The sequence below is a fragment of the Manis javanica genome, chromosome 11 (assembly GCF_040802235.1).
Source record: "Manis javanica isolate MJ-LG chromosome 11, MJ_LKY, whole genome shotgun sequence".
Classification (NCBI taxonomy): domain Eukaryota; kingdom Metazoa; phylum Chordata; class Mammalia; order Pholidota; family Manidae; genus Manis; species Manis javanica.
The window spans coordinates 31,345,618-31,370,049 of NC_133166.1; the positions used below are offsets into that span (position 1 = coordinate 31,345,618).

The following is a 24,432-nucleotide window of genomic DNA, read 5'->3' on the forward strand; positions in this document are numbered from 1 at the left end:
TTGCTTTCTTTTCTTTTTTTTAAAAAACAGATTTGTTTGAAAAGTAATACATGTACATGGCTTTTAAAAAAGTAAACAGTGGTAAAGATACCTCGAGACAAGTGCTGGGCATAGAAGCCACAGGGCATAAATCTGCAAAGAAGTAAAAAGCTAACCTTTGCAAACAATATGGCTTCTCTCTCACTTACCAACTTTACATTTCCCTGTATGGCCCCGGAAGATGACTGGTTAGCCAGAGACGGGTAAGATTCCTCAAGGGAGGAACAACCTAAGACAGGCACAGTCGCAGGGGGGCCATCAGGTGAGAATTTGGGGATCAACAGAGGTGCGGCTCAGAACCTCACCCCCCCTGCTTTGAGAGAAATCTTCTGCATCCGTGGATTTCTTGCTGCCCTTGTCTAGCCTGGATTAATACTTAGTCCATAGGCACACACCTGATCATCTGATATCTACATTTGCCCTCTTACAGCACTAAACTATGTTTTCTACCTTTATCTTGCATCTACCTACCACTTCAGCATTTTATTAAAAATAAAAATAATAATAATAATAAGAGAAATGTGGGATCAACATATAAATCAAGTACAAAAATCAAACGAATATTCATATTTGACCTGATTGTTTACAGGTCATAATGCATGATCAAAACCAAAAGTTTCTGTGATGAATGCCCTTGTACTGTTCACCGTGTAAGAATTTATTCACTATGTAAGAATTCGTTCACCATGTAAGAACTTGTTCGTTATGCTTCAGAAGATTGGAGACTGACGAGAATTAGGCTTGAGATGGATTAATGATTGTACATTGAGCGTTGACCCCCCTATACTGAATTTTATTGTTGTTAACAACCATTTGATCAATAAATATGAGAGATGCCCTCTCAAAAAAAAAAAAAAAAAAAAGCCTCCACAGGGATCCGGGCGATGCTGCGGTCACGGCTGCGTCCACCCCACCGTTTCCTGGACTTGCCATTGGAATGAGGAGGGAGATGTCTAGGCTGGCATGTGCATACGGTGAGACAACGAATTTGACCGGATCTGTACTGTTGGAACTCAACCAGGAGTTGGGAGGGGTGCAAGTTGTAGCACTCCAAAATCTTATTACTATAGACTATCTATGGTTAAAAGGATATATGGGAGGTGAACAGATCCCAGAAATGGGCTGCTTTAATTTGTCTGATTTTTCTCAGACTGTTCAAGTACAGTTGGACAATATCCATCATATCATGGAGAAATTTTCACAAATGCCTAGGGTGCCTAAATGGTTTTCTTGGCTTCACTGGAGATGGATGGTAATTATAGATTTGCTCTGTTTATGTCACCGTATTCCTATTATGTTAATATGTGTGTGCAAATTAGTTAGTAGTTTAAAACCTAGACATACTTAAGGTACTCTACAAGAAGATATGTCAAAGAAATAATCAATCCTCCCATGTTTTCTTCCGTCTGCTACCTCTATAGCTTTTCTTCTTCCCTCCTAATTATAACCCTTAAATAGAATTCATGCCTCATATCGAATTTACTGAGTATCATAATTCCTCCAGGTGGTAAAGATACTTCGAGACAAGTGCTGAGCATAGAAGCCACAGGGCATAAATCTGCAAAGAAGTAAAAAGCTAACCTTTTCAAACAATATGGCTTCTCTCTCACTTACCAACTTTACATTTCCCTGTATGGCCCCGGAAGATGACTGGTTAGCCAGAGACGGGTAAGATTCCTCAAGGGAGGAACAACCTAACACAGGCACAATCGCAGGGGGGCCATCAGGTGAGAAACTGGGGATCAACAGAGGTGAGGCTCAGAACCTCACGCCCCCTGCTTTGAGAGAAATCTTCTGCATCCGTGGATGTTTTGCTGCCCTTGTCTAGCTTGGATTAACACATAGTCTACAGGCACACACCTGATCATCTACATTTGCCCTCTTACAGCACTAAACTATGTTTTCTACCTTTATCTTGCATCTACCTACCACTTCAGCATTTTATTAAAAATTAAAAAAATAATAATAATAAAGGGAGAAATGTGGGATCCACATATAAATCAAGTATAAAAATCAAACGAATATTCATATTTGACCTGATTGTTTATAGTTCATAATGCGTGATCAAAACCGAAAGTTTCTTTGATGACTGCCCTTGTACTGTTCACCATGTAAGAACTTATTCACTATGTAAGAATTCGTTCACCATGTAAGAACTTGTTCATTATGCTTCAGAAGATTGCAGACTGACGAGAATTAGGCTTGAGATGGATTAATGATTGTACATTGAGCATTGACCCCCCTATACTGAATTTTATTGTTGTTAACAACCATTTGATCAATAAATATGAGAGATGCCCTCTCAAAAAAAAAAAAAAAAGTAAACAGTATAAAAGTATACAGTGAAAAACAAATCTCTCCTTCTCATCCCAATCTTTAATTCTTATCCCCAGGGCAACAACTGTTTCTGTATATAGTCTTTCTGAATATAGTGTGAACCTGTTTCTTATATAGTCTTCTAGAGGTAGACTAAGCATGTTCAAGATTGGGTATATGTATACATCATTGCTCTTTTTACTTGTCAATATATCTTGTTGTTATATTATGTATCAGCACATATTAGAGCTGTCTGTTCTTTTTAAACATACACCATATGGATAGGCCATAATTCATTTAATCAGTTTTCTACAGAAGGACATTTAGGTTTTTTCCTGCCCTTTGCTGCTACAAACAACAGAATGGAAGCATTCAAGATTTAAAATAAAAGATGAACTTTACATGCAGAATAATTTTTCTGATTATGTTTTTTGAATATTTAAATAAGATTATGTTTTCCAGAGGGTTTTTTGGTCTTGTCAAACATTATTTTGGAAATTTCAAAAATGCCATATTTGAGCCAGAAACATGTCATGCAGAGAAAATGTTTTTTTCTTCACCTCTCAGTGAAATTACCAAAGTAATTATATTATATCAATTGCTGCTTGGCTTTGGTGCAGAAATTTAGAAATCTGTTCCAAAAAGTAAATGTGAAAGCCTAGAGCTTTTATATTATTCAGACTCATTTCTGGTTACTCAGAGACATTTTCCAAGATAATTATGTATGCTCTTCTGTGCACAAAAGTCATGATTTTTAAACACCTTCTGCTTTTTCGCCAATAGGGACTAGATTTACCTTTCCACTTAAAACAATTAAAACACAGGACAAAGTACATGAAACAATGGTTTCAGAATTGGACATCACATGATAAAGGGTGATAATCCCTGAGAGATGGGAAGCAAAAGTGAGCCCTGTAATTGCCCAGCTTACTGCCTTGACAGTTGTCAGGCCATAAAGCAAGCAGGGGAAACTTAGATGGAGCCTGGCAGACTCCATGAGTTGAAGGGAGAGACAGAGCTGAGAATCCTAGGGGGCTAAGGCAGCTAGAGTTCACAGGGCAGAGTACTGAAGTGGAGAAACCTGCACAAGGAAAAAAACTCCAAAATCTTCCAAAGGTCCCCCTAGAATATATTCAGCAGAGTAATGATCATTGTGTACAGGTGGAAGAAACTACTCAAGGATGAAGAATCACCAGAAAGGATTTGAGGGAACAGTACCCAAAGCTACAGGGCCTGGGATGTTGTCTATTCCCACCAGTCAGACTGGAAAAACCTCAGAATTCATGGACTATTGAATAAAGTGGGGCCTCATTAGTGGGGCATAACTGGCTCTAAACTGCTCTGGTCTTGTCTATGAAATCATAAAAGCAAGACCCAAAAGGATCAAACTGTTTCTAAGTTACTATGTTCCAGAACAAAGCTTAAAGTTATTTATAGGAATACAAGAATATCCAGTACCCAAAAAGGTAAAAGTCACAATGTCTGGCACTCGGTAAGAATTATCGGGAGTAAAAAGAAGCAGTAGAAACAACCCAAAATGAAGAGAAACATCAATCAAAACCAAGGATGTTACAATTAGCAGACAAGAAAATAAAGGTTATGATAACCATATGTTTATCTTAAAAAAAAAAAAGCTAGAGGAAAGAACAAGCATATTAAGAGATGTGGAATATATGAAAAAAAAATCAGGCTTTTAGAGATGAAAACTATAATATCTTAAGTAAAAAATACACTGGATGGGATTAATGACAAGTTAATAACATTTGCAGAAAAAGGATTAATGAATTTGAAAAAACACTGCAATATTACCTATCCAAAGTAAAACAGAAAATGGCTCAAAAAAGAAAAAAAGGAAAATAGCAGTGAGCTGTGGGAAAACTTCAGGTGGTCTAATATATATATATATGTACCTGGAATCCCAGAAAGAAAAGGGAGAGAATAGAAAAAAATATTTGAGAAAATAATGATTGAATATTTTCCAAAATTGATACTATAAACCTACAAATCCAAGGAGCTCAATAAACATGAAAAAATCTACTTTTTTGATTATGACATATTATCATCAAACTGCTCAAAACCACTGATAAATTAAAAAGAAACCTCACAAGCAGCCAAAGGAAAAAAAAGCACATTACAGATTTATCATAGAAAACAACACAAGAAAAATGAGGCTGGAAAAACATCATTTAAGTACTAAAAGAAAAAAATACTATCAGTCCAGAATTCTATATCCAGTAAAAAAGACCTTTGAAAAATGATGTTCAGACATTCAGAAAAATCCTACTGAATTTAGAAAAAAGCTCTCAGAATAAGTGAGTTTTGTAAGATTGCAGGATACAAGATTGACATACAAAAATCTATTGTATTTCTACTTACTAGCAACAGCCAGCCAGAAACTGAAATAATACCATTTGGAACAGCATAAAAATATAAAATACTTAGAAATAAAACATATGCAATACTGAAAACTACAAAAATTGATTAAAGAAATTAAAGAAGACCTAAATTAAGGGAGAAATATACTGTGTTTGTGAAGAGAAGATTGTCTTTTCAGTAAAATTTGCTGGAACAACTAGATAACCATATGTAACAAAAAGAATTTTATCTTTTTATCTCATACCATATACAAAATGGATTACAGACATAAATGTAAAATCCCAAAACTACAAAACTTTTAGGAAATAGAAGAAAACCTTTGTGACCTGAGTTAGACAAATATTTCTTAGATATGACAGTAAAATCACTAACAGTCTGATAAATTGGACCTCATCAAAACAGAAAAGTTTTCTTTGAAAAGACATTCTTAAGAGAATGAAAAAACACATCACAGAGTGGGAGAAAATATTTGCAAACCATGTATCCGGTAAAGGACATATATCCATCATACGTGAAGAACTCTCAAACTCAACACAAAAACAATCTAATAAAGAGATGGGCAAAAGATTTGAATGGACTCTTCACCATAGAAGACATGCAGATGGTAAATTAGCATATGAAAAGATGCTCACCATCATCAGTGAGCAGGAAAATACAGATTAAAACCACAATGAGATAACACTACACATCATTAGTATGACTAAAATTAAAAGCACTGACCATGCCAAATACTGGAAAGATTGTGGAATTGCTGGAACTCTTACCACTACTGGTGGGAGGGTGAAATGGTACAACCACTTTGGAAAACAGTCGGCAAGTTGGCAATTTCTTAAAAAGTTAAACATATACATACCATATAGTAAAACCATTCTAATTCTAGGTCTTTACCCAAGAAAAAAACAAGATATATGTCCATAAAAAGACTTGTCCACTAATTTACAGCTTTATTTATAAGAGCCAAAAATTGGAAACAACCCAATGTCCATCAACAGGTGAATGGATAAATAAGCTGTGGCATATCCATATAATTAGTATTTCTCAGCCATAAAAAGGAACTATTGTATTGATACATGCTACAACATGGATAAATCTCAAAATAATTATATTGAGTGAAAGAGCCAGACAGAAAGAGTACATACTATATGATTCCATTTATAAAAATTCTAAAAAATGCTAATTATTTTATAGAGATGAAAGCACCTTAGTAGTTATCCAGGACTGGAAGTAAGGGGTAAGAAGGAGATTTTATAGTGGAGCACAAGGTAACTTTTGGGGGTGATGGATTTGTTTTTATCTCAGTTGTGATAATGGTTTTTATGGATGTGTACATATATCAATACATCAAATTTTACTTAAAATATATGTACTTTATTGTATGTCAGTTATAAATTTTCCTAAATGCTTGATTCTTATTTTGTAAAATAATGAGCTTGACTAGCTGATCTCCAGGTCCAATATTAAATAGTCAAGGATTCATATTATTCCTTCTAACCATATATACAGGAAGAATGTAGAAATGAGGAGAAAAATAGAAGAAAAAGGGAGACATATGATTCTAGATTCAAGTCAGGCACAAATTTCCTTAGAACAAAAGTAAATTGCCAAAAGTTAATTTACATCCCACATTTTATAAACTTTCGGTACAAAAATAAAAATATTTTAACCAGTAGAAGGTATGTCATAAAATTTAGAGTACTAAGCAAAAATCTCTTAACTACAGTATTTCTGTATTTTTCGAAGCTTATTCATATCTACTTTAAGCACTTCATACACACTTACACACTCTCCCATTTACCCTTTGCCTATCCCTGAAGGCAGCAAATAACTTACCATTTATCAATGCACTTCTGACAAAAGCTGTGAGTACAAGGCAGGATGAGGTCAGCTCGACCGTCCATACAGATACAGCATTCCTCCTCATCAGTCAGCTGCTTCACCCTGCAGTGGGGAACTGAGCTGGAGCAATGATAGTCTCTACTGTCATTATACTGTAAACCTTATTTCCACTGCCTGAAAAAGCATTATAAATCTATGTGCCCTCAGTATAAAGCACAATATGACTTGTGCAAAATCAAAGTAAATTAACATATCTTTTAGGGATAGCAAATATATTAAGGAAGAAGTACTAACAGGGACAAATTTCATAAAGACTGGATAAAAGACAATTCTGTGATGGTTAAAAAGAAAATACAGACAAAAGCTGGAAATATTCCAGTCTTTCTGAAAATAACTTAGCCCATTTTAATAATATTGAATTTATATAAACAAGTTCAACCAATATATGATTTATTCACCATTCAGGACACAAAGCTCTCTAAAATGTGGACTTTGCCATTAGGGCATTATCATTATGATGCTGATGCTGACAGTGGGCATATAAATGAAAGAATGGCTTAGTCTTAAGTGGCATGTGATATAGGAAATACCAAAGAATTAGAAAGCAAAGTCTCTATCCTTAAGCAGCTGTTTCATCTTGGGAAGAAGACAGATGCTGAACCTTCTACTCTGGTCACAATTTGGATTGCCCCTCAATGAGCCATGTGCCTTTGCATGTAGTGTTTTCCTTTCCTGGAATGCCTTTGTGAGGTTGGTAAACTCCAACCTCTAACTCAGCTCTAAATATCATCTTCTCTCTGCTCTCCAAACCTTAATTTGCCTTAATTAAAGGACTTAAATATTGCACTAAAACTGGCTGTTTATTGGTTGGTCTATCCATAAACTGTAAGCTCTTTGAATACAGGGAGTTTGTCTTAGGTTCTCAATAAATGTTTCCTGAAGTGATCTTAATTTGCTTTTACCTTTGTGCTGTTCTGCAGTTTTTAGGTTTTCTTCACCAATCTTCATTCATTACTTTTATAATTATACAAAAACTCAATGTTTCAAAGTATAATCACTAGACTATAAGCTTATTAAGGGTAGGAGCTCTCTCTAACATATCTTTATTCCCTGCTGTACTTATAACACTGAATATAAGATGAGATAGCACCTTAAAATTTCAATTTGAACATAAAACAGAATAAAAGCAAATGTCAAATGTGCATCACATGTAGTAAGTGCTAAGTAAAGAAGGAAGAAATGAGTATATTTCAAACTTGTTGGAAAGATGTGGTAGAAAATGATAGGACTTTGACAGGACATTCTAGATGAATAAACAAAACTGCAGTTAGAAAAAAAAGCCTCTGCTTGTGTGTGGGTATATGTGTAACAAGGAGGCTGGCATTATGTGGCAGGGAGAAGAATGAAAGGGTTGATTAAATATAGCAGAGATAATATGGTCATTAAATGTCTAAATAATAAATTTAAACTTGTTCTGATAGACAAACTAGAATCAGAGTTTGATCAAAAGGGAAAGTGAACCCCACTGAAATAATACTTAGGAAGATTAATTAGGAGTGCAGTATGAGAGACTATTTAGAAGAAGGAAAACCAGCTACATCCATATTTCAGCAGTTAACCTGGGAGATAATTAGGGCCTGGTCTAAGGAGTATTACAGAAACAAATCATCAGGATGTGGTAATAGATGAAATGTTATGCTTTTGTCATGGGCAAAAGGCAGCCACTGAATTGAAATGGAGAAATTGCATGAAAATGTAGAATGATGTGGATCTAATACGTATTTAATTTTTTTGTATAAGTTCAACTCAACATTTAAGTGCCTTTCAGAGGGTGCTATGTACTATGCTTGACCCAGATGAACTGGAATCTCTGCTTTTGAGGAGCTTACAACTTATATCTAAAGAGATATGTGTGTACATATATACATATATACTGACTTGGGTGTCAGTAGCAGAGAATATAATTAAATTCATAAAAAAATGACAAAGTTCTGAAGATTAGAGTTTAAAAGTGAGGAGTAGAGGGCCATGAAGAACTGCATTCCTGATAGAGGTCAAAGAAAGAACAGGAGATAGAAGCAGCCAGTGGAACCTGTGCAGTGTTCATGTGATTTTCTTGTTACCTTCCTAGCAGTACAGGGAAAGGAAGGAGAGTCTTGCTCTATTTGTCCTTGTTAGATCCCTCGTAGAGTATTCAGTTCTATGCCCCCTATCCTGAAAGATATATTGATAGATAAAGGATCATTCAGGAAAGTCTCTGGGATGTAGAAGAGACCTATTTGAACAAAGGCCAAAGGAATTGGGGATGCTTATCTTAGAGAACAGAAGCTCAGTGAGAATTTGATTACTATTTTCAAATATTTGAAGGGCTGGAAGAGAGAACAGATTTATTTGGTGGACTTCCAGAAGGCACTGCCACAAAAATAAGTAGAATATAGTAATAATTTAATAATACTGATAGTTAACTCATATTATATGCCAGGCATTGTTCTAAGCATTTTACATATATTGACTCACTTAACTCTCTCAAGAGTACTATGAAGCAGATATTATTGTTATCATTTTCTTTTAAAAGAGGAAAATGAGGAAAGAAAGTTTAATAACTTATCCAAAGTCCACAGGAGTAGAGCCAGGATTTGAACACAGGTAATTTGGTTCCAAAATCTGTGGTGTGCTGCCTCAAGAAAGCCAGATTTTGGCTACTCTGAGGAATTTAATAAAAAAGGGAAAATGTCATAGTGACTAGAGCTATTTATGTATAAAAAGGCTTGCTTCTCTAAGGCAGTGAATCCCATATAACTGCAGGTGTTCAAGGCAAACTGGATTACCGCTTGGCTAAATGTAGTAAGAATCTTACTAATCAAAGTGTTATCTGTGGATTAGCAGCAGTGACACCATCTTGGAGCTGATAGAATCTCAAGTTCCTTCTTAAAATCACTGAATATAAAAGTTTAATAATTGTAGTACAGGATCTTTATGTACCAGATGGTAGTAATGGCAAAGGTTAGGAGCATGGCTATATTGCCAGACAGGCCTGAATGTGAATCTCAGCTAGGCTAATTTCTAGCCACATCACTTTATGTCTAAACCTCAGGCTCTTCATGTGAAAGGGACCAATAATTGTATTCCCATGGGGGGTGTTGTGAGCTTTAATGAGTTTATAAATGTAAAACGCTCACTATAATGGCTAACACCCTATAAGGACTCAATAAATGTAAACCACTAGTAGAAATATACATCAAATGTGAGGTTCAACCAAATAAATACCTCTTAATACCTCTTAAGATCCCCTTCAACTTGAAAAGTCTGTTTTTCTATGAACAGACTTTTCTAATGTATACATTAAATACATTAATGTAAATAGTCTGTTTTCTAATGTACAAGGGTGTAACTAAAAAGCAAAACAAAGGAAAGAAGCAGCCGTAACCTACCAATCAGGTATTGAGTTTCCCAGTCTTGAGGGCACATGACAAAGGAACACCCTTACCTCTTTCATTAAGAAATTGCAACAAGAAAAAAAGCATTACTTTCATTTGCTACCATAAAGCTTTTATACACTGGTAAATACTATTCTCAGCTTTCAAAATACTTTTAAAAATAAAAAAAACACCATTCTGAAGGAGAAGTAAAAAAAGAATACCGGATACTTGTCTATGAAAGATTAACTTTATAAAACACAGGAAGGATAAGCCTAGACACTGCCTATATTGTTCTAAAACTCATCTGGCATTTCAGTAACACTGTACAACCCAAACCTAGAAACCAAACAATCCTATTAAAGACAAACAGAAAATGATAAATATAAAGTAAAATTTTACTACAACATAGTATTTGGAAACCAATTTGTTAAGAATGGAGCAGAAAAATGCAACTTAAATGGAGAAACAGAAGTGAATTCTTGTTAGGTAAGGTAAAAGACACTGTCAATACAGATTGCTGCTGTCTACCGAGCATGACATTAAGACAGGATGTCAACTTGTTGGGATCCACGTAAGGCTTTTTCCAATGAGGTGTTTACAAATTTAAATTATGGTCATGGTTGTCAAATGGCAACAGGTGGGTGCTTTCACATGCCAAAAGCATTACAGAGAAGGAAAAGAAATTTTAGAAAGAACAATAATACATTAAACCTGAGTAAACAAGCACCATCACACAGAACTCTGGCTGACTTCATTTCCTTCTGGTAACTCAGCATATGCAGTATGTGCACCAGCTACTTGCTCATTCCTGAATGGACTGCCAAGTCCTGGAGCCAATATTAAAAATTTTAATGCTCCACAGAGAATATAGTCAATAGTTCTGTAACATGCTTCTATGTTGACAGATAGTAACTACACTAGTTGGGATGAGGATTTAATGATGTGTATAGCTGTTGAATCACTATGTTATATACTTAAAACCTATATAATATTGTATATCAACTATACTTCAATAAAAAAAAAAATCACAAAAATTTTAATGCTCCAATTAGTCAGGTATTTGTAAGGAAAACTGGAATGGTTTTGCCAAATTCTTGGACCTAATTACCTGTAGGGCTCTGACTATCTAAGAACCTAAATGCTAATTGTAGGAGGGGCAGTAGCTATATCATTTGTCATTAAACACAAACATGTACAGTAGAGAGTGCATTCATAGAAGCTGGGTTGACAGAAACATCGCATGATATGAGCCACTTTACTTTTTCTTTAATTTGGCACTCTAACAATGTCTTGAAGCAGAGAATAATCCAAAAACTGATCTGGGATATAGTATCAACTGAGACAAAAAGTAATGTGATCTAAGATGTCAGAAAGAGCACCAGGAAAAATATTACTGAGATTTAGTAGCTTGCATATTAGAAAGTAAGAGAAACATGGTACTTAAGCATTTGTATACCTTCTCATCCAAAAACTAGCTTGACAAGATGCTGCAGATGATAAATTTTCATCAGGGTCTTCTGAGGTGGAGCTCTGTGCCAATACTCCTGCTGCTTGACTTGTGATGTCTTTATAAAGCTGAATAAACTGGTACAAATTCATGATCCGTGATGCTTCCACAATGCCACTGCTTTTGTTAATCTAAAAATACGAAGAAAATGAAAAAATAAGTTGATAATTTCTCTGATGAATTATTCCCAAAAAAGCGGAACAAATATTGAGTCCAACATTAGGAAACAGAAGTTTTCAAGGTTTGCAAACTACCTAGTGAGAAGAGAGCAAGAGTCTAAGCAATGAATCGTATCACACCTCCTACATTTGTGTGTTCCAAAGTACTTACAAATTTGTCTCATTTGATACTCAAAATAGCCCCGTAGGGTTGATTAGGCATCCTGTTTAGAGTTGATGAGATCCGGTGACTTTCTCAGACTTAAATGAATTTTAGAGATCAGAATTGACAATTCATAAAGAATTTCTTAGAGGATTTGTTTGAATCCAACAACCACATGCCATTGTACCATAACTGAAACAACAGATTGCTTTCTTGAATATCTTAAGTTCTATTTTATACCAAAACTTCCAAACTAAAACAAGAAAATTAATTAAAGTAAATCCTAACAAAAAGTTGTTGAATTTTTCCCACTAGATTATTTTGAGCTTTAGCAAAAACTCATTTAATATGAAGTGGAATCAGTGGCTCACAGGTTGTACCTTTCCCTACTCTAGCTTACATTCTTAATGGAAGGAGGTATTTGGGACAAGTGCAAGGTAATAGATAAGAAGAGAGAATATTGCTCTCATAAGACTTGGAGAGTTATGGAGTGGAACATATATTCCTTTTTTGAAATGACCAAAGCCAGTAGAGTTGAGGGCGCAATATTTTTGGATGAAGAATTTTAAGTAGTCAGTGACAGCTCAGGAATGTGAAAGACTTGCTTAGCACAGGAGATGGTTTGGAAGACTGTGGCAACAGAAGTAAGCAATGAAACCTATTAAGTGCTTATCAAAGTAAATGGAACAAACAAAATTAGAAAATATTTAGGAAGAAATGAAGAATGCAAGGTGAAATACAGACAGAGGGCCTTAAAATTGTGAATGAAATAGGTTCTGAAGTGTGTTAATGGAACTGGAGATAAGAGAAAATCAAGTAGTTAAGTTACACATTAAAAAAACATTACTTAGCAACATTTCAGTATTTGAAATGAAATTAATCGTAGTTGTAACTCACATGTATTATTGTCTACTAATTGAAAAGGTGGTGAGAAAAAACTGAGAAACAAGCATGAATCAGATTCCATATTGTAAAAATGGTTGAACCATCTTTAATAATCAGAAAAGTAATTGAATTTTGGGAAGGTAAAATCTATAGAGATGTAAATATGTAAGATTCTTTGTAAGAAAAAACTATATGGGGATAGAGAACAAATAAATAGAATTAAAGGTGATAGGAACTTATAGAGGCTTACAAAATAGACTTTCAGAACTGAAGAAACTGGGCCCATCTTCCTTTGGAACTCTATAGTTCAGCAGAAATTAGGGAATAATTCATATAAAATTAGTATTTAATAGCAACGTTTATCAAACTGAAACTATTATAGAATTCATACAACAAATATTTACTGAGTACTCATTATGTCAATGTTGTAAGTACTATGTGTACTACACTAGGCACTGGTAACAGAGTGTGTAGAGAGCAGACGAAAATGCCTTGCCCATACAGAGGTTACAGTGCAGGGCGAACAGACAGACAAATACAATACAAATTAGGTAAAATGGAAATAAGTGTATGGAGAAGATTCAACAGAGGAGAGGTAATGCCAGAGGGTTATAGGGAAGACCTCATGAGAAGGTGACATGTAAGAACTGGAAGAGGTACAGGAAAGAATCATGGATATCCAGGGGACAGATCCTTCCAGGCTGAAAGAACAGACAGTGCAAAGACTATTAGGCAGAAGTGTATCTGGAAAGGATCACAAGGAGTCCAGCCAGGAGCCCAGGGCAGTTGGAATAGAATGAGAGAGGGAGGTACTGGCAGGTGATGTGGGGACAGAATGTATAGGGCTTTGTGGATCACAGCAATGACTCTGGCTTTTATGCCAAGTGCATGGGAAGGCACTGAATGGTTTTGCACCAAGAAGTAATATGATCTGATATCATTTCAGATTATGAGTGGAATAGACTGGTTGTTGTACTAAGACTAGACAGAATGGAGGTAGGGGCAGAAGCAGAGAGACCAGTTAGGAGGCTATTGGAATAATCCCAGTGCAGGATGATGTTCACTAGAAACAGTGTGGTAGGAGTGGAGATGATGATAACTGGCCAGATTCTAAAAGTATTTTCAAGAGAAACCTGACAGGATTCAGTTATGGATTCACTCTGGGGTTTGAGTGAAAAAGAGAAAGATTACTTCAAGGTCTTAGTCTAAGTAACAAGAAGCATGAAAATAATATAATTCATGAAGTTTTTTAACAGCCATCTTAGTCCATAATTTTAATTAGCCCATTGATTTTTCTAATGTTATTCCCCTAAAATACTCCATTTAAACAGCATTTAGATTATTTTATAATGAATTAAATATTGTTGGAGGATAATCATCATAGTCAAGATAAAGTCTTACTACAAATACAGGTTATAACACAATTGTTCCTTAAGTTGTTAATAATTAAGAAATATGAAATTTAAGTCTCCTATCAGTTTTTCATATTGAACTTCAACTACTTTTCTAATATAGGAACTGACTTATAGATTCTTTCAAAAAGAACATAAGGAATGCAAAAAACATTTTTTTCAAGTAAATCTAAAAATCAAGAAAAGTAACACAAATGAAATATCAGATTGGCTGTATCTTTAATACTTTTGTTTTTCTATTTAGAATCTTATTTTAAGGAAGATGCTTAACTACAGATGTAACAGATACTGAGGAAAACTGGAATTTGATTAATAGTAAAATTAAACATTCTGCATTTGCTGAAGGGAAATAAAAAATTAAGGGGTCAGAAACTGATACATTCATATTCCCAAAGCTTTCTACAATTTATACTGCCTTCTTCAATGTGAGCTAAATACTTACGCAATAAAGATAGGGAGGGAATGTAATTTAGGTACTATACTGCATCAATTAAAAAGGAAAACTTCAATCTATCCCAGTTATTTAAACTGAGAATATTTCTTCCATAGATTTTTGCTTACTCAACATATATTGAGTTCATACCAGGCAAAAAGTACTATGGGCTGTAAGACATACAGAATGAATCTAGATAGAGCTCTTGTTGTTAGGAGCTTACTTTCTACTAGGGGAGCTAAGAACCTAAATAAATAATTTTATTTGTAACAGAGTTTAATTTTGAAGTACAAATAAAGTGCTTTTGGGACCTAGAAGAGGCAAGAGAATTTCTGTTAAGGAAGATTTTATGGATGAGATGGTATTTGAAGCAGATCTGTAAAGAGATATTAAGTTTAGACATGCAGAAATTAAAGACGTGGCAGAAACTATTAGCTGATTACCCAAATCCCATTCCCGCTTTTCATTACCAGCAGAGCCTTGATTTTGTTTTCCTGTCTACCACTTCCTGAAATTACTCAGGAGTCAATCCTGGTAAATCTAACCTAAACACAACATGGTAATCACATCCCATCTGTCAGTGTAGGTATAAGAAGGGCTAATACTGACTCAATGAGTTGGGCAGAGGGATCTTTTATTAACCAATCCAGGAGCTACTTTTTATCAGGATTTCTTCATAAATGAGAAAATATTATTTTTCTTTAAACTGTGGAATGGGTTTTCTTTGATTTGTATTTTGTAGCTGATGACAATTTAACAGAGGAATGGACATCTAGCTGAGGGAACTCAATGAGCAGAAGCATTCAATGAGGTGGGAAAGTAACAGTTATACAGCCTTAAATTGGTTAAACCTGGTAAAACTAGAGTACAAAAGGGGATAGCGGTGAATAAAACAGAAAAGATAGTTTGAAGCCAGATTATAGAGGGCACTGAATGCTAGGTTAAAGATCTGGGCCTATTTTGTAGCCAATGAGGAATTGTTGAGGAATTTTAAGCAGGATAGTGATCTATATGATGGGAGTTGTGCTTTAGAAAGGTTAATCTCCCAGCATCATAAATTAGAATTAGGAGAAACCTGGAGGTGTAGAGACTAATCACAAAAGCCAAGGTAATAGGTTGAGAAGAAAGAGGGGCCTGAGCTATAGGTACGGTCTTCTGGAGGACAAATAAACTGGAAGTGAAACCCAACAGAGGTAAAATTAACAGACGGCTGATTACTGTGGAGGAGAGGGCAGGAAAAGGAGTAAGAATGTGTGTTTTTCAAGAACAACCTTTGTCACTGAAGTTATAAATTCACCCATATGCCCTTTAAAGTTGACTTTCAAATAGTCCTGAAAGATCATGTACAGTGTTAATTTTTTTTTTATTAAGGTATCATTGATATACAATCTTATGTTCAGGTTTCACATGAGCAACACTGTGGTTACTAGACTTCCCCTATTATCAAGTCCCCACCACATACCCCATTATGGTCACTGTCCACCAGCATAGTTAAGATGCTATAGTCACTACTTGTCTTCTCTGTGCTATACTGCTTTCCCCGTCCCCCACCCTATATTATGTGTGCTAATCATAATGCCCTTTAATCCCCTTCTCCCTCCCTTCCCACCCACCCTCCCCAGTCCCTTTCCCTTTGGTAATTGTTAGTCCTTTCTTGGGTATAGTGTAAGTTTGCAGTTTTGGGATAATGTGAGAGATACCAAGCCTATCTGAACGGATTTTACATGTTTTTAGCTCAATTGTTCATTTCTTCTTTACGTTATTCCTTTGCAAAGTCAGAGGTTGCAGATACCCAGAGTTCTTCTGGGACTGTTTATTTATAGCACTGTGAAAAAGCCCTAGTGAATATAAATATATAATATAAACCCAATAAAAAAACAAACAAAAACAGAAAATTGGAAGAATATGTAGTTGGTATACAATTATTGAGCCCAAGAATTGAAGTATAAATAACAAAATATGATCTTGGGTGAAGCTGTATTTCAATGTATATTCTGTTACTGTGATTTGTATACATTGTATATACTTACATTGCTACCTACACTAGAACTACATTAGCTACCTCTGTGATGAATAATGCAAAAAGTTTTTGAATAATGGTTCTCTGGCAGCTATCATATTGTTCTTTAACATTTGGACTTAAAAAAAATCAACTAAGCAAATGTTCAACATGGTAGACCCAACTGAATGGTATTAAACTAGGCTGTGTATTTTCTTTAAATCAAGTGCCATTTAACTTCAGGCACTTAACCAAGTCTGGAATTATCTCTCCGTCTTTGCTTCTCTAATTCTCCTTGAATTCCTTTTCTACTCAAATTGATTAGAACTTCTAATTTGACCAGCTATCTGTCATCAGTCCTACTATGCTTAAAACATAGTAGTGACTGGTGATTACCATGAGGGAGGGACTGAGGTGGCTGGGTGGGGAGAGTGAGGACAAAGGGGCACAAAAATTCTCAATCATATGTTGGTCACAGGGATGGTAGCACAGCATGGAGAATATAGCCAATGATTCTGTAACACCTTTCTATGTTGACAGTAGCTACACTAGTTGGGGTGAGGATTTAATAAATTTGGGTAACTGCTGAACCACTGTGTTGTATACTTGAAACCAATATAAGATTGTATATCAACTATACTTCAATAAAAAAAAAAAAGGCATAGTACTAACAATCAACCCAGTGGGGAAATGTGGCATATTATTTGGTAACCCCCAGGGTCCATGACAAAAAAAAGAAAAAATCTCTTTATCCAAGAGTTCTTTATGGGTTGCTGAGGAATAGAATTCAGGGTATTCATAAATACCCAATTTATTGTTTATATGCATATGGATAGTTTTATTGTTTTACAGCAGTCTTGGGATATGAGACCTAATAGAATTTGTTTCTTCACTTTTACCAAAAGATCTGTGTCCTTGAAAAGATTAAGAACCACCTGTTCTAATTCCATTGGTGGATGAGGCTTCCTAATATTCTATGATGGCTACCATTATATTTTTTAGCATAGTTAATATATTCAGTTAGCTAAACTTCAAAGATGAACTAAGAGACACAGTGTACTGATGGTAGAAAATCTATTCTATAGCTAAAAATTCCTTTAAAAACCCCCCAGAAACAAAGAGCTCCAAACTTTTCTAATGGATTTTTAAATTATTATTAAATGAATGAAACCTAGTGTTCTTAAAAGAAATGATCTCCTAAGATAACTTTAATTTTTAAGGAGTCATCTTAGAGCTACATAGGGTATCACTGTAGAATTCCACAGCTAGTTAGAATCCAAAGAGGGGTTAAAAGGTAAGGATGAGAGATTACTAACACTTTCCATGATTATAAAAATCTGCTATGTGGCGATTATACAACTAGTGAGATTCAAACAGTTAACCTGGAAGGCAATAACAATATCAAAACTATGTTTTATAAGACTTTATAAATAAATGTTAACCAAATTATTGAGATTTATTTCTACTATATTACACTATTAAATGCAGTTCTAAACACTAAAATAGTTTAAGCTCAGAGTTGGAAGTCTCTATCACTCTCACCTTGGTACAGACCACCCGTACAACCACTCTCCAAAAGGCAGAGGAATCAGACCCAGGTTGTACCTCAAAGAGAAGATGTTTTTCCTGGCCAGAAGCCACTTTAGCAGTTCTGAAAAGAGACAAGGACATTAATTAATTTTACAAAAAGTCACATAAATAATGGAGCTATGAAACCAGATTCAAGAAACACTTTAAAACAGAGAAGGAAATATGAAGAAAACACACCAAGACAAATAACAATAATGGGCCTTTAAAACCTTTACTTTTTTAGCATTTTACTTTTTTTCTGTTTTTTAGATCATCCAAATGGTAGTATCTGAGGCATTACTTCTGGGACCATATTCTTAGGGAGTAAAATTGAGCCTAATAATTAGATTCTTTAAACAGGGACAAAAATGTTTTGATTGTAAACATACAACTTAATTTCCAAAGTTTTAAAACCCAACAGCATAGTGGCATGATATTTATGACCCTTTTTTTTGTGTCATATCTATTATCTCAATGGTCTTTAAATTTCTAACAAGTCCAGGGAATCCAGCACTTAGAGTTTAGCTAGTTTCACTTATCCAAATTTTGACTACTGCCTCAGATGTACATAAAATGTGAAAAAATATTGCCCTTGGTTGACTCTTTCTTTAAACAACATTAACACACCTTTTGAAAAAGGTTTTTTTTTATAGATAATTTGGGACTGGATCAAACAAATGATTTTGAGACATCCTAAATATAGCTCAACTTTCCTTTCCCTAGCAGACTAATTTTAATTTAGAGAGCCACAGGATTCTAACATAAAAATCTAACACTTTAAGAGGACAATATCATGACATCAACAACAATTTAAATTAGTTCAAAGAAATACTTAAGGACTGCAGCTCTCTTTTATCATTGTTCACATTTCCCTCTGAGCACCAGTGCAGATATCACACTCAGAACTAAGTGACTTAGAGCTAAAAAAATTGAGGCCACTGAAAATTAAGCAACTAGCTCTAGAGAACAAAGTTTGCCAGTGAAAGTAATTCAGCTGTTTCAGTTCTCAGTTCTGTTTTCTAGCTATCAAGCCATGCTGCTTCTGTATGGATTTAACTCTGTAGTTCTCAGGCAGCTTTGTATTTGTGAAATGCCCAACTATGACCCATGGGAACTGGTTTTAAGAACCAAATCCACTCAGAAACATTCTTTCCTACAAGAAAAGGAAGATATTCTTTACCAACACCTCTGTATTGCACAGTAAGCTTAGCTTGTGGAAACTTTTATAGGACACATTTTATCCAAAAGGCAAAATTTTATAGTTAGTCTAGCTTTAGGTATTAAGTCCCCAGACACTCCAGTTAAAGTCATTGATCACTCTTCATAAAAGCTGAAACAATAAACATAAAAAAGCATTTCACTGTTAGGATACTATTAAATTCTCAATCCAATTTTACTCCCTAAGAATATGGTCCCAGAAGTAATGCCTCAAAACTACCATTTGGATGCTCTAAAAAACAGAAAAAAGTAAAATGCTAAAAAAGTAAAGGTTTCAAAGGCCCATGACCACATTTTTATTACAAAAGATCAGATAGTACACAAATATACATACTAAAACGTAAAATCTCCCTTCACTGCTCCCCTGTCCACCAACTCTCAAGACACCCATTGTGTATCTTTCTAGTTTATTTTCTATGAATTTACATATATATCCATACAGGATCCATCCACATATCTACACATGGTTTTTTAATGAATGAAATCCAGTGTTCTTAAAAGACATGATCTTCTAAGATAACTTTAACTTTTAAGACTTTAGTCATCATGATTAGCCAAAAATGTCTCTTATCATCCAATACAGCTGTCACAAAATTTAGAAGGAAGGTTCAGACATCCTACCCTAAACAATTAATAGTGACTATAAGTTTATATATGCATAAGTGGTCCCAGACTACTAGGTGATTTTGTTTGGCCATTTTTGGGTTTAAGGAGAGGTAATGTGAGATAGTGGAAAGAATATCAGACTTAGGGAGAGCTGGGTCTGCCATTAAGACTTGGGTAACTGTTGTATGCCTCAGCTGAAATGTCTAGCCCTCAGAAGAGTGCCTTGCATATACTATGTGCTCAGTGAATGTTAGCTAACTTGAACAGACTAAAGAGAAAACCTTTACCATCTCAATTAAAAGGCAGTGCCAGCAGAACAAAACACACAACATATGAAGAATGGAGGAGGAGGAATAAGAAGGGAGAGAAGAAAAGAATCTCCAGACAGTGTATATAACAGCTCAATAAGCGAGCTAAGTTAGGCAGTAAGATACTAAAGAAGCTAACCTTGAACCTTTGGTAACCACGAATCTAAAGCCTGCAATGGCAATAAGTACATATCTCTCAATAGTCACCCTAAATGTAAATGGACTTAATGCACCAATCAAAAGACACAGAGTAATAGAATGGATAAAAAAGCAAGACCCATCTATATGCTGCTTACAAGAAACTCACCTTAAACCCAAAGATAAGCATAGACTAAAAGTCAAGGGATGGAAAAACATATTTCAGGCAAACAACAGTGAGAAGAAAGCAGGGGTTGCAGTACTAATATCAGACAAAATAGACTTCAAAACAAAGAAAGTAATGAGATAAAGAAGGATACTACATAATGATAAAGGGCTCAGTCCAACAAGAGGATATAACCATTCTAAATATATATGCACCCAATACAGGAGCACCAGCATATGTGAAGCAAATACTAACAGAACTAAAGAGGGAAATAGACTGCAATGCATTTATTTTAGGAGACTTCAACACACCACTCACCCCGAAGGATAGATCCACCGGGCAGAAAATAAGTAAGGACACACAGGCACTGAACAACACCCTAGAACAGATGGACCTAATAGACATCTATAGAACTCTATATACATTCTTCTCAAGTGCACATGGAACATTCTCCAGAATAGACCACATACTAGCTCACAAAAAGAGCCTCAGTAAACTCCAAAATATTGAAATTCTACCAACCAATTTTTCAGACCACAAAGGTATAAAAGTAGAAATAAATTCTACAAAGAAAACAAAAAGGCTCACAAACACATGGAGGCTTAAGAACATGCTACTAAATAATCAATGGATCAATGAACAAATCAAAATAGAGATCAAGGAATATATAGAAACAAATGACAACAACAACACTAAGCCCCAACTTCTGTGGGACGCAGCGAAAGTAGTCTTAAGAGGAAAGTATATAGCAATCCAGGCACACTTGAAGAAGGAAGAACAATCCCAAATGAATAGTCTAACATCACAATTATCGAAACTGGAAAAAGAAGAACAAATGAGGCCTAAAGTCAGCAGAAGGAGAGACATAATAAAGATCAGAGAAGAAATAAACAAAATTGAGAAGAATAAAACAATACCAAAAATCAACGAAACCAAGAGCTGGTTCTTCGAGAAAATAAACAAAATAGATAAGCCTCTAGCCCAACTTATTAAGAGAAAAAGAGAATCAACCCAAATCAACATAATCAGAAATGAGAACGGAAAAATCACGACAGACTCCACAGAAATACAAAGAATTATTAAAGACTACTATGAAAACCTATATGCAACAAGCTGGAAAACCTAGAAGAAATGGACAACTTCCTAGAAAAATACAACCTCCCAAGATTGACCAAGGAAGAAACACAAAAGTTAAACAAACCAATTACGAGCAAAGAAATTGAAACGGTAATCAAAAAACTACCCAAGAACAAAACCCCGGGGCCGGATGGATTTACCTCGGAATTTTATCAGACACACAGAGAAGACATAATACCCATTCTCCTTAAAGTGTTCCACAAAATAGAAGAAGAGGGAATACTCCCAAACTCATTCTATGAAGCCAACATCACCCTAATACCAAAACCAGGCAAAGACCCCACCAAAAAAGAAAATTACAGACCAATATCCCTGATGAATGTAGCTGCAAAAATACTCAATAAAATATTAGCAAACAGAATTCAACAGTATATCAAAAGGATCATACACCATGACCAAGTGGGGTTCATCCCAGGGATGCAAGGATGGTACAACATTCGAAAATCCATCAACATCATCCACCACATCAACAAAAAGAAAGACAAAAACCACACGATCATCTCCATAGATGCTGAAAAAGCATTTGACAAAATTCAACATCCATTCATGATAAAAACTCTCAGCAAAATGGGAATAGAGGGCAAGTACCTCAACATAATAAAGGCCATATATGATAAACCCACAGCCAGCATTATACTGAACAGTGAGAAGCTGAAAGCATTTCCTCTGAGATCGGGAAACAGACAGGGATGCCCACTCTCCCCACTGTTATTTAACATTGTACTGGAGGTCCTAGCCATGGCAATCAGACAAAACAAAGAAATACAAGGAATCCAGATTGGTAAAGAAGAAGTTAAACTGTCACTATTTGCAGATGATATGATACTGTACATAAAAAACCCTAAAGACTCCACTCCAAAACTACTAGAACTGATATTGGAATACAGCAAAGTTGCAGGATACAAAATTAACACACAGAAATCTGTAGCTTTCCTATACACTAACAATGAATCAATAGAAAGAGAAATCAGGAAAACAATTCCATTCACCATTGTATCAAAAAGAATAAAATACCTAGGAATAAACCTAACCAAAGAAGTGAAAGACTTATACTCTGAAAACTACAAGTCACTCTTAAGAGAAATTAAAGGGGACACTAATAAATGGAAACTCATCCCATGCTCATGGCTAGGAAGAATTAATATCGTCAAAATGGCCATCCTGCCCAAAGCAATATACAGATTTGATGCAATCCCTCTCAAATTACCAGCAACATTCTTCAATGAATTGGAACAAATAATTCAAAAATTCATATGGAAACACCAAAGACCCCGAATAGCCAAAGCAATCCTGAAAAAGAAGAATAAAGTAGGGGGGATCTCACTCCCCAACTTCAAGCTCTGCTACAAAGCCATAGTAATCAAGACAATTTGGTACTGGCACAAGAACAGAGCCACAGACCAGTGGAACAGAACAGAGACTCCAGAAATTAACCCAAACATATATGGCCAATTAATATTTGATAAAGGAGCCATGGACATACAATGGCAAAATGAGAGTCTCTTCAACAGATGGTGCTGGCAAAACTGGATAGCTACATGTACGAGAATGAAACTGGACCATTGTCTAACCCCATATACAAAAGTAAACTCAAAATGGATCAAAGACCTGAATGTAAGTCATGAAACCATTAAACTCTTGGAAAAAAACATAGGCAAAAACCTCTTAGACATAAACATGAGTGACCTCTTCTTGAACATATCTCCCCGGGTAAGGAAAACAACAGCAAAAATGAGCAAGTGGGACTACATTAAGCTGAAAAGCTTCTGTACAGCAAAAGACACCATCAATAGAACAAAAAGGAACCCTACAGTATGGGAGAATATATTTGAAAATGACAGATCCGATAAAGGCTTGACGTCCAGAATATATAAAGAGCTCACACGCCTCAACAAACAAAAAACAAATAACCCAATTAAAAAATGGGCAGAGGAACTGAACAGACAGTTCTCTGAAAAAGAAATACAGAAGGCCAAGAGACACATGAAAAGATGCTCCACATCGCTAATTATCAGAGAAATGCAAATTAAAACTACAATGAGGTATCACCTCACACCAGTAAGGATAGCTGCCATCCAAAAGACAAACAACAACAAATGTTGGCGAGGCTGTGGAGAAAGGGGAACCCTCCTACACTGCTGGTGGGAATGTAAATTAGTTCAACCATTGTGGAAAGCAGTATGGAGGTTCATCAAAATGCTCAAAACAGACCTACCATTTGACCCAGGAATTCCACTCCTAGGAATTTACCCTAAGAACGCAGCAATCAAGTTTGAGAAAGACAGATGCACCCCTATGTTTATCGCAGCACTATTTACAATAGCCAAGAATTGGAAGCAACCTAAATGTCCATCGGTAGATGAATGGATAAAGAAGATGTGGTACATATACACAATGGAATACTACTCAGCCATAAGAAGTGGAAAAATCCAACCATTTGCAGCAACATGGATGGAGCTGGAGAGTATTATGCTCAGTGAAATAAGCCAAGCGGAGAAAGAGAAATACCAAATGATTTCACTCATCTGAGGAGTAAAGGAACAAAGGAAAAACTGAAGGAACAAAACAGCAGCAGAATTACAGAACCCAAAAATGGACTAACAGGTACCAAAGGGAAAGGAACTGGGGAGGATGGGTGGGCAGGGAGGGATAAGGGGGGGGGGAAGAAGAAGGGGGGTATTAAGATTAGCATGCATGGGGGGGAGGGAGAAAGGGGAGGGTGGGCTGCACAACACAGAGAGGACAAG

The 24,432-nt window shown here is 35.5% G+C and overlaps 1 protein-coding gene across 5 annotated transcripts in view; it reads right to left on the reverse strand.

Moving 5' to 3' along the window:
- RNF141 (ring finger protein 141) overlaps positions 1-24,432 on the reverse strand; it is a 69,710-nt gene that overhangs the window by 29,891 nt on the left and 15,387 nt on the right. For all 5 annotated transcript variants that reach the window (XM_073216178.1, XM_073216177.1, XM_037026323.2 and 2 more), the window contains 3 exons: positions 18,086-18,194; positions 11,443-11,624; positions 6,562-6,669 (listed from right to left, as the gene is read on the reverse strand). In XM_073216178.1, coding sequence (XP_073072279.1) covers positions 6,562-6,669; positions 11,443-11,624; positions 18,086-18,194 — 399 coding nt within the window. The remainder of the gene's footprint in view (positions 1-6,561; positions 6,670-11,442; positions 11,625-18,085; positions 18,195-24,432) is intronic.